The sequence below is a fragment of the Perognathus longimembris genome, chromosome 8 (genome assembly GCF_023159225.1).
Source record: "Perognathus longimembris pacificus isolate PPM17 chromosome 8, ASM2315922v1, whole genome shotgun sequence".
Classification (NCBI taxonomy): domain Eukaryota; kingdom Metazoa; phylum Chordata; class Mammalia; order Rodentia; family Heteromyidae; genus Perognathus; species Perognathus longimembris.
Window position 1 is genome coordinate 27,910,331 of NC_063168.1, and position 16,791 is coordinate 27,927,121.

The 16,791-nt window shown below is 41.9% G+C and overlaps 1 protein-coding gene across 1 annotated transcript in view; it reads left to right on the top strand.

Moving 5' to 3' along the window:
- The window catches only part of Actg2 (actin gamma 2, smooth muscle), a 21,799-nt gene extending 8,555 nt beyond the window's left edge, over positions 1 to 13,244 (top strand). Inside the window, exons 2-9 of the mRNA XM_048352759.1 lie at positions 2,594 to 2,755; positions 3,123 to 3,251; positions 5,801 to 5,911; positions 6,178 to 6,262; positions 8,636 to 8,797; positions 10,781 to 10,972; positions 12,188 to 12,369; positions 13,025 to 13,244. Coding sequence (XP_048208716.1) covers positions 2,630 to 2,755; positions 3,123 to 3,251; positions 5,801 to 5,911; positions 6,178 to 6,262; positions 8,636 to 8,797; positions 10,781 to 10,972; positions 12,188 to 12,369; positions 13,025 to 13,168 — 1,131 coding nt within the window. The 5' untranslated portion in view covers positions 2,594 to 2,629 and the 3' untranslated portion in view covers positions 13,169 to 13,244. The remainder of the gene's footprint in view (positions 1 to 2,593; positions 2,756 to 3,122; positions 3,252 to 5,800; positions 5,912 to 6,177; positions 6,263 to 8,635; positions 8,798 to 10,780; positions 10,973 to 12,187; positions 12,370 to 13,024) is intronic.
- Positions 13,245 to 16,791: the final 3,547 nt, after the last annotated feature.

The following is a 16,791-nucleotide window of genomic DNA, read 5'->3' on the forward strand; positions in this document are numbered from 1 at the left end:
AATGCTCCCATAGACAAAGATGATACAATAATGGGTAATAAGGAAATAAGCAATATGTGAATGGCATAAAAAATAGAATTACCCAGAAAAAAGAGTATTAAACATTGACTAATACTTACCATTTTTATGAGTGATGATCTCTGCCAAGAGCATTTATCTTTGTTTTTTTTTTTACTAAGATGAAATAGGGCTTTATATTTTGAACAAAAACTTCTTAAACACTCTTATCAGCATGAAGTTTATTAAAAATGAAAAAAGATAGAATCTTTACTCAGGGATAGGCAATAAAACAATACAGAGCACTGTGGTTGGTACTGGGGAGATTTTGAATTGTGTTACAGCCAGTGCTCGTACTAACTTTTTAACAGGTTGTTGTCTTGTTTTGTTTTCCTGTGGAGATTTAATTCTTTTAAAGGTAGCAAGCTTTTATAATTACCTTTCACTGTGCAATCTCAAGAGAAAGACTTTCTGAATTAGGTGTTGAATTTACCTTGAAGATGAAAATTGTCTATTTCAGTGTCTTTTGTAGTAAGATTGACCAAAACAGGTGGAAAATAAGTATGAATTTTTTAAATAACTGTCATGGGATACTGTAATGGGAACATTTGCTAATAAGAAAATGGCCTCCGTTTGGATAATGGGATGTTTTCCAGTGTGTGAAATGGGTTTGTGTATTGTACATATATATGTATATATAATTTTTTTAAGATGGAATATAGCAAGGGTCTTGCCTTTCACCTTTTAAGTTCAGGGAACAGTCCTTCCACACACATGTTATCAGTGTGATATTTCATGAGGCTTTAAAAATGAACTTATCTCATTGGGTAATAAAACATAAACATGTTATTTTAATTTCTTTAAAATATATGATCTGAGGATGTGTTATACACTTTAGCATTGACACTAAGTTGTGCCTTGTACATTTGCATTGACTAAACATGCAAAGACTAAATTAGTTAGAATAAGGTAGATTCCTTGATTACCATAAAGTTCTACCTTACAAATTCTATACAGTAACTTGCATTTTAAACTATATTTGTACATTTTACATATAATGCTATATGGTTGCCTTTGGGTTTTCTGTACAGATTGTTGATATTCAATGGAAATCATAGGCCTAAAACATGATGTTATTATGTGAACTAAATTGATAATAACCTACTATTGGCTGTATTCTTTGTATGATTTTTTTTATTTGGAGTCTTTCGTGTGTTATAGAAAATACTATCTAAATGGATTAGGTATAAAGAAAGAATGTGAAATTTTTGAACGTATACATGAGAAGGCTACAAGTGTGGTATAATCTGAAACTCTGACCAATGAGCCTAATTGCTTGGTTACAGGCAACTCAGTGTAGAAAGAAATAATAACACAAAGAATCAGTCAAAAGAGAATGTAAAATATTCTACAAGACAACTGACCTGGTTTCCTCAAAAAGTCAATGTTATTTAAAAAATAGTGGTTAGAGGACTCTTCTCCATTAAATGAAATTGAAGACACATAGAACATTTGAACCTTGATTAAATCCTGGTTTGAAAAAAATTATAAGGCAGTTTGTGAATAAAGACATACATATGACTATGGACCAAGATTATGAAAAAATAAATAAATAAAAGTAGGCATATTGGTTTGGTAGGGCTGCCATAACAAAGTACCATAGATGAGGAGCTGGTAGCTTCAGTAATAGACATTTCTTCCTTCTTTCTCTCTTTCTTCCTTCCTTCCTTTCTACCTTCCTTTCCTCATTCCCTACCCCCCTCCCTCCATTTCTCTTTCTCTCTCTTTCTTTCATTTTTTTCTTCCTTCTTTCTTTCTTTCCTTCCTTCCTTTCTTTCTGTCTTTCTTTCTTTCTTTCTTTCTCTCTTTCTCTCTCTCTCTCTCTCTTTCCTTTTTCTGTCAGTCAGTCATGGGGATTGAACTCAGGGCCTGGGTGCTGTTCCTGAGCTCTTTTGTTCAAAGCTAGCACTCTACCACTTTGAGTCACAGTATGACCTCTAGTTTTTGAGTGGTTAATTGGAGATAAGAGTCTCACAGGGACTTTTCTAGTTGGGCTGGCTTTGAACCACAATCCTCAGATCTCAGCCTCCTGAGTAGCTAGGATTACAGGTGTGAGCCACTAGTGCCCAACTAGAATTTTATTTTCTAATAGTCCCAGAGACCAGTAGTCTAAGGACAAGGTGTTGGCAGGATTGATTTCTCCTAAAACCCCTCACCAGCCCATAGATGGCTGGCTTCCTGCCACATCTTTATGTGGCCCACATATCTGTGTCCTAATTTGTTATCAAGATGCCTGCGGTGTGGGAGTAGTCATATGGGACCCCAGCCATATTATATTTATGACCTCATTTTTACTTAACTACCCTGTTAAAGACACATCTCCAAACACACAGTCTGAGGAAAGAGTTGGGATTTCAACATGCATACTTTGGGAAATATAATTCAGCTCCTAACTGAGTAGAAGGTAGAGGCCCAGCAGTTCCTCCTGAAACAGGATCTTGGTTGCAAGTGATACCAGCTCTCAAATGCAAGACAACTGTCTCCAGCATGATTTCTCCAGCATGACTGACTACTTCTCTTCTCCTCCACCTTCAAGGTGCTCCAGCCCCCAGTTCACTCCGCCACACCCACCATGTGTGAAGAAGAGACCACTGCACTTGTGTGCGACAATGGCTCTGGCCTGTGCAAGGCCGGCTTCGCTGGCGATGATGCTCCCCGGGCTGTCTTCCCCTCCATCGTAGGTCGTCCTCGGCACCAGGTGTGTGATTGTCCATCTAGATCCAAGGCTTTGAGCCATAAGAAGTAGACTATTGTGAAGGCTATGCTAAGAGATGGTGTGTGTGTGTGTGTGTGAAGTAAGGCATTTTCTTTCATTAAAAAAAATGAAATCATTTTAGGGGAAAAAAAGGACCAGTCCATGAGACATGCTCTATCTCCTCTTCCTGTCACCTCTATATTCCATTACCCCTTCCCATGTCTTTCTACCCTTGTCACCTGCTGTCCTGTCTCCAGGAAAGAAAAGCTCGTAGGCTCCATCCTCTTCTTCTTTCTGGGACATTCCAGTACCTGAATCCCTCTGTGTGGAGTCCTCAGCCAATTCACTTCTCTTTTCTTTTGCATTGCAGGGTGTAATGGTGGGGATGGGCCAGAAAGACAGCTATGTGGGAGATGAAGCTCAGAGCAAACGAGGGATCCTAACCCTCAAATACCCCATCGAGCATGGCATCATCACCAATTGGGATGACATGGAGAAGGTACCTTGACTCTCACTCTTGGACATGTTTATTTTCATGACAATGCTCATGTCCCACAGCTTGCTATGTCTTGGCAACTTACTCTCAAATGTTTTTCACATCCTTGTTTCTCTCCTTTCTATACTCTATTTTTCCAATCTAGACTGACAGTCTCGTTTACCCAATGAATTCACTGTTACTGAAAACCTTTTCTTTGTTCCTTCCTTTCATATATATATATATATGTATATATATATACATATATATATAATCAAACTGAATTACAGAGAGGTTACAGTTTCATACATTAGGCATTGGATACATTTCTTGTACTGTTTGTTACCTTGTCCCTCATTCCCCCCTCCCCCTACCCCTTTCCCTTTCCCCTCCCCCATGTTCCTTCCTTTTCTTTCTTTCTTTTCTCTTTTTTACTTCCTTCTTCTCTCTTTTTTTAAATTTAATTTTATTGTCAAGGTGATGTACAAAGGGGTTACAGTTCCATACATAAGGTAGGGAGTACATTTCTTGTCTAACTTGTTACCTCCTCCCTCATTTTTCTCCCACCTTCCCTCCTCCTCAATTCCCCCCACTCCCAGTTGTACAGTTAATTTCCAACATATTGTCTTGTGAGTATTGCTGTTGCATTGGTCCACCTTTTCCTTCTTTCTTTTTCTGTGCCACTACTGGGGCTTGAACTCAGATCCTGGACACTGTCTCTTAGGTTTTTTGCTCAAGGCTTGCATTTTACCACCTGAGCCACAGTTCCACTTGTGGCTTTTTTTTTGTGGTTAACTGGAAATAAGTCTCATGGACTTTCTTGCTTGGGATGGTTTCAAACTGTAATAATCATATCTCAGCCTCCTGAGGATCCCAGTCCATACCAGTCCTAAGAAAAATGCAAGGCTATCTAAAAAAAAACAAAAACAAAAAAACTTTTAAGCCAAAAAAAAAAGTGAGGAGAGTACAGAGGGGAATAGAAAGACAGATGGTGAATAATTTTGGAATGTACCGCAACTATATATGAAGATGCCAAAAGAAATCTTAATGAAAGCTGTTAATCAGTAGGGTATTGGAGGACAATGAAAGAGAGAGCAACAAGAGGGTTAGTCTGAACAAAATAAAATATATAAACATCTTAAATACCATGATAAAACCCCTTATAAATTAATAAGCAATAAAAAAGAATGACAGGATAGTAAAACAGGCTTTACTGGGGGGCTGGGTACCAGTAGGAAAGCAAGAGCTAATGGAGAGGGATAATGAGGACACATTCAAGAAGAAAGAGGGGACAAAGGATAGTGATAGAGGGAGTGAGATGGATTTCCACACTGTATATGTGTGGAAATATTTCAAGGACCCTTCCTTGTATTGCTAATGTATGCTAATTGGGTTTTTTTTTTAAACAAATGCAAGCCCTTTATAGGCTTGGAGGCAAGGCTTAAATAGCAAAATTCCAGTATGGGGCCCTGAGTTCAAACCCTAGGATAAGATGAAAGAGAGAGAGAGAGAGGGAGGGAGAGAGGGAGGGAGGGAGGGAGAGAGGAAGGGAGAGAGGGAGGGAGGGAGGGAGGGAGGGAAGGAGGGAGGGAGAGAGGGAGGGAGGGGGAGGGAAGGAAGGAAGGAAGGAAGGAAGGAAGGAAGGAAGGAAGGAAGGAAGGAAGGAAGGAAGGAAGGAAGGAGAAATTAAACATATACTGGATCTCACTTGGGATGGCTTTGCCACTCACCAGGTGTTTGGCATGTCTGAAGACATAACCAAATGATTGTCACAATTCAAGAGGCAATACTCACATCTAGTGGTTGGGAACCAGGAATGCTGCTAAACCTCCTATAACACACAGGTCCACTGTACACCATCCGTTTATCCAATCTTACATATCACAGTGCTGAGATAGTGAGATGCTATTCTAAAGACCCAGCCTGATCAAAATAAACAGTAAAAACTGAGCCCAGGCATATCTGTTAGGTTCTCAACAAGAGACAGTATTTGTTTGTTTGAGATTTATTAAATTAAATGAAGGATTGACAGGACTACAAGTAGGGTCAAGGTAACTAGAAAGGAGGCACTGAAGAACTAGCAACAATGGGAGCTCTTACACTCCAAAACTGAGGACCAAGCCAATGTCCCTGGAGCCCTGCTAGAACTGGTGTCTTGGAAATCAGCCACCCAATAAAGGCTGTATTCACAGAGGGCCACATCATTGCCAGGCTCACTCTGTCCTCCCACTATTCTGTAGCAACTTCCATCAGCCAAACATAGCCAGAAGCCAGAAAGCAATGAGCATTGTGGGAAGTAATTTGCCCAGCTTCCTTATGACACACAGGGAAAAGGGAAGAAGTATAAAAGTCAAATATAAATAATAACTACACATGTGTGACCTTCCTGGGCCCTGTTGAAAAGATATACACCCTCTAAATGTCCATCAGACGTCCCTATGGTCAGTCATTCTCGTATCCCAGTCTAGGTCCATCCTGTGCAGCATTAGGCCACACTTCTCCAGCATGGTCATGTCAGACTTTTCCATCCCCCTCGAAGTCTGTTGGATTCATCTGGCTTTTGTCTCAACCAGATCTGGCACCACTCCTTCTACAATGAGCTACGGGTAGCACCAGAAGAACACCCCACCCTACTCACGGAGGCCCCGCTAAATCCCAAGGCCAACAGAGAGAAGATGACCCAGGTAAGATCCAGAAAGACTTGGTCATGGGCACAAGAATGCAACACAAATGCTCAGCCAGGTCATTCTTTTCCTTGAACATTCACCTAACAGAATGTCTTGAGGACGAGTGTATTCCAGAGCAGGCCCAATGGGAAGTGGGAATAAGATAAAGGCGTGCCACCATGTTGGCATAATTCTTGTCTCTGATGAGATTGCAAACCATTCTGTTGGCTGAGATGTGCTTTGTGTTTTTTCAGAAAATCTTTTATCCCTCATTGTCCTTTTAGATCATGTTTGAAACCTTCAACGTTCCTGCCATGTATGTCGCCATCCAAGCTGTGCTTTCCCTTTATGCCTCTGGCCGCACCACTGGTAAGTAACCCTGTAACCCATTCCTTTCCTGACTTGGGAGGGGTGAGGGGAAGTAAGGACCAGCTGGGCTCCTGCAGAGGATCCTGCTCAGAAAAATCAGAGAAAAATCAAAACTCAAAATCAAAGTTCAATGGGAAATCTTGCACAGGAATAACAGATGGGAATAGTGGCATTGAGCCTACTTGTATAGTTGGAAGAGATTTACATAAACAGAGCATAACGAGCATATTCAGCAAGGGCTGTTTCTGCACAGTGGATATTCCAGGAGCTTATACATACACTCCTTACTGAAATGTTTTGCTTCATAAAGCTGCAAAAGCAGAGCCTATGTTGATAAAGTGTAGGTAAGTAGGTAGCCTTGCTCTAAGTAGAAGGTTACTCCAGAAATAGAACCTCAACATAAAGCCTCTGAATAGGGACATAACCATACACATTGTTCAAAAAATCACTTGTTCGTGTGCTCAATGCTTTATTCACTCATTCATCCTTCAGATATTTTCCATTACTTTCTATGATGTGGCAAACTTTGTATCAAACAGACTGTAGGCATACACTGATGAACAAGCCATCCTGACACTGTAGTGCCAACATTTAACTAGGGAAGAGACAGAAATGAAAGGTGATTTCATTACAAGTGATAAAGAACAGTGAAGAGTTTTGGTATCCTAGGCTTTGCACTTGATGGTTTAAACATTATGGTTACTGGACACAAACTAATCATTGTATAATGATTCCATTCTGTTGTCTCTAATTTTTTCATTATAAACTATGCTGTGATCAGAAACCTTGTACAAAACTGTTACTGGTTTCTGAATATTTATTTTGTATCAGTACTAACTGAATCGTCTAATCAGATCTGATGAGTTCTTAGTTTATTCTTGTGGATCTTCCAAATATAAAGCTATGCCATCTGTAAATAGTGACAATTTTACTTATTTCTGGTTTGCCTTAGTACATTGGCTAGAACACCCAGGATAATATTAGTGATGATGATACTGCCATGTTCCCCACAGTTGCCATTTGACTGTTGAATCAACAGGAATTCCTTAAAAAAAAAAAAAAAAAAAAAAAAAAAAGGTCTTGTTATATGGCTTAAGCTGACCTCGGCCTTTGATGTTCCTGCCTCTGCCCTTTGAGGGCTGAGATAACCAATGTGCACTGCCATGCCTGGCTTCAAAAAGAATGTGTGTGTGTGTGTGTGTGTGTGTGTGTGTGTGTGTGTGTGTGTGTGTGTTGAGCGTGGGGCTTGAACTTAGAGCCTGGACAGTCTCACTTGAGTTTTTTGAGCCATATCTTCATTTCTTGCTTTTTGCTGATTAATTAGGGAGTCTCTCAAATTTGTCTGTCCCATGGGCTTTGAACTCAGATCCTGAGATCTCAGTCTCCTGAGTAGCAAGGATAACAGGCAGGCACCACTGGTTTATGTTTTTAAAAATCTTTCTAGCCAAGTACTCCTGGCTTATGGTGTTTTGTTTTTGTTTTTGTTTTTGTTTTTTTGGCCAGTCCTGGGCCTTGGACTCAGGGCCTGAGCACTGTCCCTGGCTTCCTTTTTGCTCAAGGCTAGCACTCTGCCACTTGAGCCACAGCGCCACTTCTGGCTGTTTTCTGTATATGTGGTGCTGGGGAATTGAACCCAGGGCCTCATGTATACGAGGCAAGCTCTCTCGCCACTAGGCCATATCCCCAGCCCTGGCTTATGTTTTTAAAACTCTTTCTTGTCAGGTGTCCCTTGCTCAGGCCTATAACCCTAACTGCTCAGGAGTCTGAGATCTGAGGATCACTGTTCAAAGCCAGCCCCTGAGCAGGAAAGTCTCAAATAAAGTACTAGACAATCTGGAACTGGAGCTGTGGCTCAAGTGGTAGAGTGCTAGCATTGAGCAAAAGAGGCTCAGGGACAGTGCCCACTGTGTTCAAGCCCCAGGACTGGCATACATACACAAAATCTTTCTTCCTTTCATGGCTTACTAACATCTCATTCACAGAAAATGTTAGTCTTTTTCATGCCGGCTGGTTTTCATAGCTCCTTCTAGGTTTTGCATCCTGATAGTAGGTGCATAATGTGTGCCTTTGGCTCCTGAAAGATGTGAAAATTACCCAATTTCTTTAAAGTGCCCTGTAGATTTCATGCAAAATGACAAGCATGTATTACCATATATGTACTTCAGGTTATTCGTGAGGGGATCTAGAAGCTTATAGTATCATGTAAAAGATAATTCATACACACACACACACACACACACACACACACACACACACACAAAATGACTTAAATACCAAAGAAAAATATGGTAATTGAAGGTCATCTGGTAACAAATATTAAAAATAAATAAAAAGACAATGTAGTGTTCATAGATCCTAACCCCTTTGCCATAGGCATTGTCCTGGATTCAGGAGATGGTGTCACCCACAACGTCCCCATTTATGAGGGCTATGCACTACCCCATGCCATCATGCGCCTTGACCTGGCTGGCCGAGACCTCACCGACTACCTCATGAAGATCCTTACAGAGAGAGGCTATTCCTTTGTTACCACAGGTATGCAGACCCTTTCCTAATTTGGTTTTTCTGTGGGTTTATTTTATTTTATTTTTTTTGCCAGTCCTAGGGCTTGAACTCGGGGCCTGAGCACTTCCCTGAATTCTTTTTGCTCAAGGCTAGCATTCTGCCACTTGAGCCACAGTGCGACTTCTGGCCTTTTCTATATATGTGGTGCTGAGGAATCGAACCCAGGGCTTCATGTATATGAGGCAAGCACTCTTGCCACTAGGCCATATTCCTAGCCCACCCTTTCCTAATTTTTTAAGCTCATGTATGTATACATGTATGTATACATACATATATATGCATATATATGTATTAACTCATATATATAAGCATATATATTTTTATGTATTTTATTTTTGTGCCAATGTTGGGACTTGAACTTTGGGCACTGTCCCTTAGCTTTTAGTGCCTTAGCTGGCACTCTAGCATCTGAGCCACAGGTTTCACTTCCACTTCCTCCTATCCTGACTTGAGCTCAGAACAAAATCTAAAATAGGACCAGAAGTTCTCAGTAGAGATGAGAATTTTGTAGTTCTAGATCCTTAAAGTCTCTTGGGGACAGACTGAACCAACCCCAGGCTGAAGCTGTGCCTCAGATAACCCCAGATGATTAAGGCAGTCTGACTAAAGGAGGAAGTTTCCTACCATGACACAAAACACCCTGGGGGAGTGGAGAAGACTTAAACCAATTTCTCTAAGCAGTGCCCTGTCAATTCCTCCTATGCCCAGTCTTGCTCCCTTCCCCAGTGCCTGCTGCCTCTGCTTGTGTCACACTAGGACCAGTATTTTCAACTGGGCTGTACCACAGTAAGGAGCTAGTTCTGTATATCATTATGGAGGGGCATCTACAGTGTGTCTGAGAACACTCCCGGGAAGGAGAAAATCCACCAAGCACTGTTAAAGGTGACAAATGAGTTTTATTAGTCAGTTTGCAACTGCCTTGCCCCGGGCTACCCCAGAGCTAGGAACAGTTTCAACCTCCAGGGGGCAAGTTTCTTTTTTTCTTCCTTTCCACAGGCTTCTCTGCAGTCCTCCTGCTCTCCACAGGCCTCTGTTCTTCATAGACCTCTCCTCTCTCAGAGTGACTCCACTTTCCACGTGGCTCTCTGTGGGCCTCTGCTCTCCACGGGCCTCCACTCTCCACAGGCCTCCACTCCACTCTCTGCATCCACTCGCCCTCTGCGTCTACTCTGCTCTGGCTCCAACAGGCACCAGGCTTTGGACTTTCCCACAGGCCTCAGGCTCTCCTTGGTTCAGCTCAGCTCTGCTCCCCTGTCCGCTCTCCTCAGGCCTCTAGCTCTTAGCAGGTCTTGGCTCTGAAGGCCTCCGCTCTCTCCCAGCCCAGAACTAGGCCTCTCCGGCCTCCATTTTCTGCAGGCCTGGGCTTGGGCCTCCTCTGTCTATAGGCCAGGGCTTGGCCTTTTCTGTCTGCAGGCCCAAGCTCCCCTCAGGCCTGAGGGGGGACATGGGCACTGCTGAGCTCCACGAGGCACCTCCTGGCCTTGCTTTCTCCCCGCCTCCCCTCCTTTTCCAGGAAATTCTGCCCTCTTATATCCCCCCCCCCCCCCCCGCAGGCTGGGGGTGTTGGTTCCGGTCCCCTTTTACTCTCCGCAGTGGGGCGTGGCAATGATGACTACATGGGACAGGGCTTCTCCCGTGGCCCCCCCAGGATATTAGTCTGAATTTCTAAGGTGCAGGGGGTCATGAAGAATTTTAGGTAGAGACCTTGTAGATTTCGTAAGATCACACAGTGTAAGTCTGAGTCTTCATTTGAAATATGCCCAATAAATTTTCCAGGAGGATACACAACTTGGTCAGACAGAATGATAATGGCAGGAGATAATTAATGCAAAATCTTGCTTGGGAGTCAAACCTTTGAACTCCTACTTTAGAAAGAAGAGTAAATAGAAATCTTGACAGGATAGAGGAGATGTAGCAGAGCTGAGTATCCCCTTTCTGTCATTCCCATTCCAGCTGAGCGAGAAATTGTACGTGACATCAAGGAGAAGTTGTGCTATGTGGCCCTGGATTTTGAGAATGAGATGGCTACAGCAGCCTCCTCTTCCTCCCTGGAGAAGAGCTATGAGCTGCCAGATGGACAGGTCATCACCATTGGCAACGAGCGCTTCCGCTGCCCGGAGACCCTCTTCCAGCCTTCCTTCATTGGTGAGGTGTCTGCAATCACTGATGATGGATTGGGAGGGCAATGTGGAGGGGTGCAGAGTGGAGGGGTGATGGGTAGAGGGGTGCCAGATGGAGGGATGAGTGAGGTTTGGATAAAGAAACAGGTAGAGTCACAGACACATTTTTCTATCAGCATATATTTATTGTGACATTTTCACATGTGTAAACAATGTATCCCATTCAAACTTCCTCCCTCTATTATTCACCCTCTTACAACAGTTTCACCAGGTTTCATTATTCTATTCCCATTCATGCAAATAAACTATATTGACTTCTTCATTAGCTCTCCCCACTCCTGCTACCTTTTTATTATTTATACATACTCCACAGTTTCCCAGAAAGGGACAAAACTATATGAACAGTAAAAGTAGATTACAAAGCAAATTTTAAATGCAAAGGTAAGGAAATCAAGATAAAGGAAAAGAAGAAGAGGAAATATAAAAATAAGAATGAGGCTGGGTGCCAATGGCTCACACCTGTAATCCTAGCTACTCAGGAGACTGAGATCTGAGGATCACAGTTTGAAGCCAGCCTGGGAAGAAAAGTCCCTGTGAGACTTTTATCTGTGATAAACCACTCAAAAACCAATAGTAGATCTGTGGCACACGATGGTAAGACTGTTAGCCTTGAGCAGAAGAACTCAGAGACAGTGCCCAGTCCCTGAATTCAAGCTCCATGACCAACATTAATTAATTAAGGATGAGTTTAATATATAATCAGAATCAAAACATTACTCAGATCACTTAACATGTAATCATAGAGGCATATATATATACATATATATATATATATATACATATATCTATAATTGCAAAGGGTGAGATTGGGGCTCTCTGATTTTGTCCCTCTAATCTCTGCCACCTCAGACATATGACTGTCTTCAAATCAGTTTTCTCATATGTAAAATGAAAATCCTAATTCCTACTAGATAGTATTACAAATTATGTGATGATATTTACTACTTACCACAAGAACAATTACTCAACAAAATGGGGACCAACTGTTTATGAGTGTGAGGTTTCTTTGGGGGGGGGGACATTTAAAATGCTCTAAAATTAGATATGGTGTGATGGTTTCACAATCCTATAGATATGCTAAAAACTACAAAACCATACACTTTTCTGTGTGTTTTCGGTCATGGGGTGTTAGTTGTATTTGTGAAACAGTAGGTATTGACTAGATCTATGATTTCACTAGGCATGGAATCTGCTGGAATTCATGAAACAACCTACAATTCCATCATGAAGTGTGACATTGACATCCGTAAGGATTTATATGCCAACAATGTCCTCTCTGGGGGGACCACCATGTACCCTGGCATTGCTGATAGGATGCAAAAGGAGATCACAGCTCTGGCTCCCAGTACCATGAAGATAAAGGTGAGCCTTGACCTAGTTCCTATTCCTGTACTTTATTCAAATACCTGCCTACCTGGGAGGTGCAGACCTCCAAGTTGGGCCTAGGATCTTGATAGTTTCCTACAATCTGAATCAGCTTAGTTTGATGCAAATTCCATCTTGAGGAACTGTCTTCCTTGAGAATGTTTGGCCATAGAACTGACTGGATGCCACTATGGCTACAGCCTTCCCCAAACTGCTTCTTACCAGTGGATCTCTCTATATAAGAACAGGAACCTACCTGCCTACTACTTCTCCTTTGCCTCTGGTCTCCTTTTTAGGCCTTCCAGGAACTTTCTGGCTAACAGGTTTAAAAATATGATTGGGAATAGAAATAACAAAGTCATGGAAAGTTTTAGTCTTAAAATAAAGCTAGCATCTGGGAAGGAGGCCTGACATGAGAACATGTATGCTTTGTCAGTATTCTTAGAAACTTCTCCAGATAGGAAGGCTGCCGCAGGCCTCCCCTACCTAATAGGTGGTTCTCATTACGATGAAACAGAGCAGAGCAGGCTCATTTGATCCTGCTACCTCTGCTTCCCAAGAAGCTAGCACGATAAGCATCTACCACGGTACCCTCCTTCCTTATTCCTACTATTAGTAGCTGATTATGATTCACCACTTTTGTTCTTTGCAGATTATCGCTCCTCCCGAGCGAAAGTACTCAGTCTGGATTGGAGGCTCCATCCTGGCCTCTCTCTCCACCTTCCAGCAGATGTGGATCAGCAAACCAGAGTACGATGAGGCAGGGCCATCCATTGTCCACAGGAAGTGCTTCTAAAGTCAGAGCATGTTCTTTGAGGATCCCCTCAAGACTGCTATTACCCATGATAAAACATTAAAACCTGCAAGCCTTACTTACCTGTGTGCAGTTCTTTTGTTCCTGAGCTGGGTCTTATCCACAATGCTAAGGGCTTTTTACACATGTTTTTCCTAATCCATACAATGCCCTTGAGAAGCAAGCATTATCATTATCCCCATATTACAGATGTAGAAATTGAGGCTCAGAGAAGTTAAAGTCTTAATAAAGATCACGCAAACTCAAGATCAAAATACAAGCATAACCATCTGCAAAGCTAGTGTTCCTTCCACTGTACCATCTTATCTTTTTTTTTTCTTTTTTTGGTAGTGTTGGGATTTTTAATCGCAGGGCCTTGCACTTGCTAGTCAGGTGTTCTACCACTCAGAGCTCCCAAAAGAGTTTGGAGCCCTATTAGCTTTAGCCATTTTCAGATAAAGTCTCACTTTTTGCCCAGTCAGCCTGGACTGTGATTCTATTTACACCTCCTGCAGAGATGGGATGTCATATGCATGCCACAGTGCCTTGCTTATTGGTTGAGATAGGGGTGGGGTCTCCCTAACTTTTTGCCAGAGCTAGCCTTGGACTATGATACTCTATCTCTGTCCCCCACCTCAGTACCTAGGATTAAAGCTAGGTTGAAGCAATTTGGGTTTTCAGAGATCTATCTCAGTCCTGTACTCACAGAGTGATGCACTAAAGAACATGAATCAAAGGCTTAAAAGATATTATATGAGCTGTCCATGAAAGAAAGAAAGTCATAATGGGCTTAAGATATCTGTGAGGCCCTTTGCTATGGAAGATTAAATTGTATTTTGCCCCAAAAAGGAAGAGCATGCTTAGGAAGAAAATTTATTACCCCATCTCCTCTTCTCTCCATCCCTCTATTCCTCCTTTTCTATCTTCTTTTTATTGTCAGAGTGATGTACAGAGAGGTTACAGTTTCATATGTAAGGCAGTGAGTACATTTCTTATCACACTTATTACCTCCTCCATTTTTCTCCACCCCTCCCCAGTACCCTCCCCCCTTCTCTATTATCATTTACACATGTATGTCCGCATGCACAAACACACATATACACTCTACTCTTGGGTCTCAGAAGTGAATCATGAGATGAGATTATGCTCAGAATCAAGTAATCAAGAAAATGCTGTCAGAAGGACCCACTCAACAGACTAGGAGAGGAATAAGAGGAAGGATAGAAGCAGCATGGAGGTGATCTTGTGCAGGGTCCTGCAGAGGGCAGCTCTAGCCTGCCTCCCAACAGGTCTCTGGAATGTAAAGACAGACCAGAAGCCTCAGAACTGACATTCACAGTCCCAGCTTGACAGGAATTGATAGAGGTGCATGCAGAAGAACATAATGTTGAACTTCTATGTATGTGCTTCTGTAGGGAGGGATGTTCTCAAAAGAGTGACTGATGGAAGAGAAAGCACAGGGAGACTAGATGAAGGATGAAGAGAGAGAGAGAGAGAGAGAGAGAGAGAGAGAGAGAGAGAGAGAGAGAGAGAGAGAGAACAGGATCTGAGAACTGATAGAGTCCTGACACTATCTGTTCAACAGCAATGTATCTCCACATGGGAGAAGATAGGCAGGCTTACTAGGCCCTACTCATCTCTGTACCTCACACCCATCTGCCTTCTTCCACCTTTCCCTCCACCCCTGCACGATTCCTGGTCCACTTCAAGAAAAAGTGCTGTCTTAGATTATTCAATGGATGTCAAGTTATCTATGGAAGAGAGAGCAATAGTAGTTTGAGGAAAGTGAACAGGAAAGTCAACAGGAAGTCAATTGAAGAAAAATAGAACGTTCTGGTTACTGAGGGCCAACTTGAAGGCAGATGTTACATATTCGTTTCTATGTAATGCCCGTTGAGTGGTAAGTGTCAAGCAGAGGCTTCAGGTGGATTCCCCTAATTAACCCATACTACTGGAATTCAGGGCTACTTTTTTCTTTAGGGTGCTTGGGATCGAAGTCTGGGTCTTCCCACGTTAGGTGAGTAGTTTGCCATTGACCTACATCACTGGCAGCTCTAGAGACTATGTTCTTAGGTCCCTTAGTTGTAACAGAGTTCATTCAGGGGAGCAGAGCCACCATGGGTATTATGGAAATAAAGAGCTTATTACAGGAATGAGACTTTACCCAAAGGTGGAAGGGCTGGGAAGGGGAAAGTCTGCAAAGAATTAAAGGATAATTCAAGGGGTCACCACTACATAGAGGCCTAGCTGGGATTTCTCAGCCCACCGTAGCTGTCACAGCATCTCCCTAGGGGAATGGCTAGTGTCCCCATTCAACCTTTCAAATCTCACACCAGGTTCTCTTTTGGTAGGCTCTTGAAAGAGCCTTGTCAATAGGTCATTCTGGAAACAAACTTTCAGTTTTGCCAAATCAATTTGGCATAATCTAACACAGAAAAAATACTTGATGTAGATAACAAATGGCTGAATAAAAGTCTAAGCAACTAAAGAAAACAATATTTATATGGGTTTATCTCTCATTTTAATGTCTGCATAGCACTTAGTATAACATGGCTCATCTTTTTATTTATAATAGTAGCGCTTTATAGACATTTGAAAACCAGTAAAACCTTCAGAGCTGCACTAAGCAAGGTGTCAGGAATATAGAAGATGCTCAGAAAATGATGGATGAATGCACTGGAGGCAAGAAAGATGTTGAATTTTTATGTGTGGGTTAACATGTAATAAAACAAGCATAGGACAATGAGCATGGCTGAAATGGTAGAACACTTGACTAGCATGCTTAAGGCCCTGAATTCAATTTTCCAGTAAACAAAACAAATAAACATAAACAAAATAAGATAGAAAAGTAATTACTAGGGGCTGGGAATATGGCTTAGCGGTAGAGTGCTCACTTTGCATGCATGAAGCCCTGGGTTCGATTCCTCAGCACTACATAAACAGAAAAGGCCAGAAGTGGAGCAGTGGCTCAAGTGGTAGAGTGCTAGCCTTGAGCAAAAAGAAGCTAGGGACAGTGCTCAGGCCCTGAGTTCAAATCCTAGGACTGGAACAAAGAAAGAAAGAAAGAAAGGTAACTACTAATGATGGTACTGGGATAACAGGCAATTGGGGAAAAGATCTGTTTGTTTATTAATTCACACTGTATAAAAATAAAAGCCTTATGTAGGCACTTGTGGCTCACATCTGTAATCCTAGCTATCAGAAGGCTGGGATCTGAGGATCCCAGCTGGGGCAGGAAAGGCCTTGAGATTCTCATCTCCAATTAACCACCAAAAAGCCCAAGATGGAGCTGTGGCTCAAGTGATACAGCTTAGGGAATTTAAGCCCTGGACCACCAAAAAAAGTCTTTAGAAATAAGTCAGAGTGAGAGAAAATATTCAGAAAAAATTCATATCTAGACTGTACAAAGAACAAGACAAGTAAATGGCAGTCAATAGAAAAATAAACACAAAACTTGAACAGGTTCTTTATAACAGAAGATACTGGAACAGCCAATAAGCATATTCAACTTCATCAACTATCAAAACTATATCAAACTATTATTAAAATTATAATAAGACACTTGAGGATAGGTATGGGATAGGGTTAGATGGGCGAAATAAGGGAAGAGGTGGTATCAATCAAGA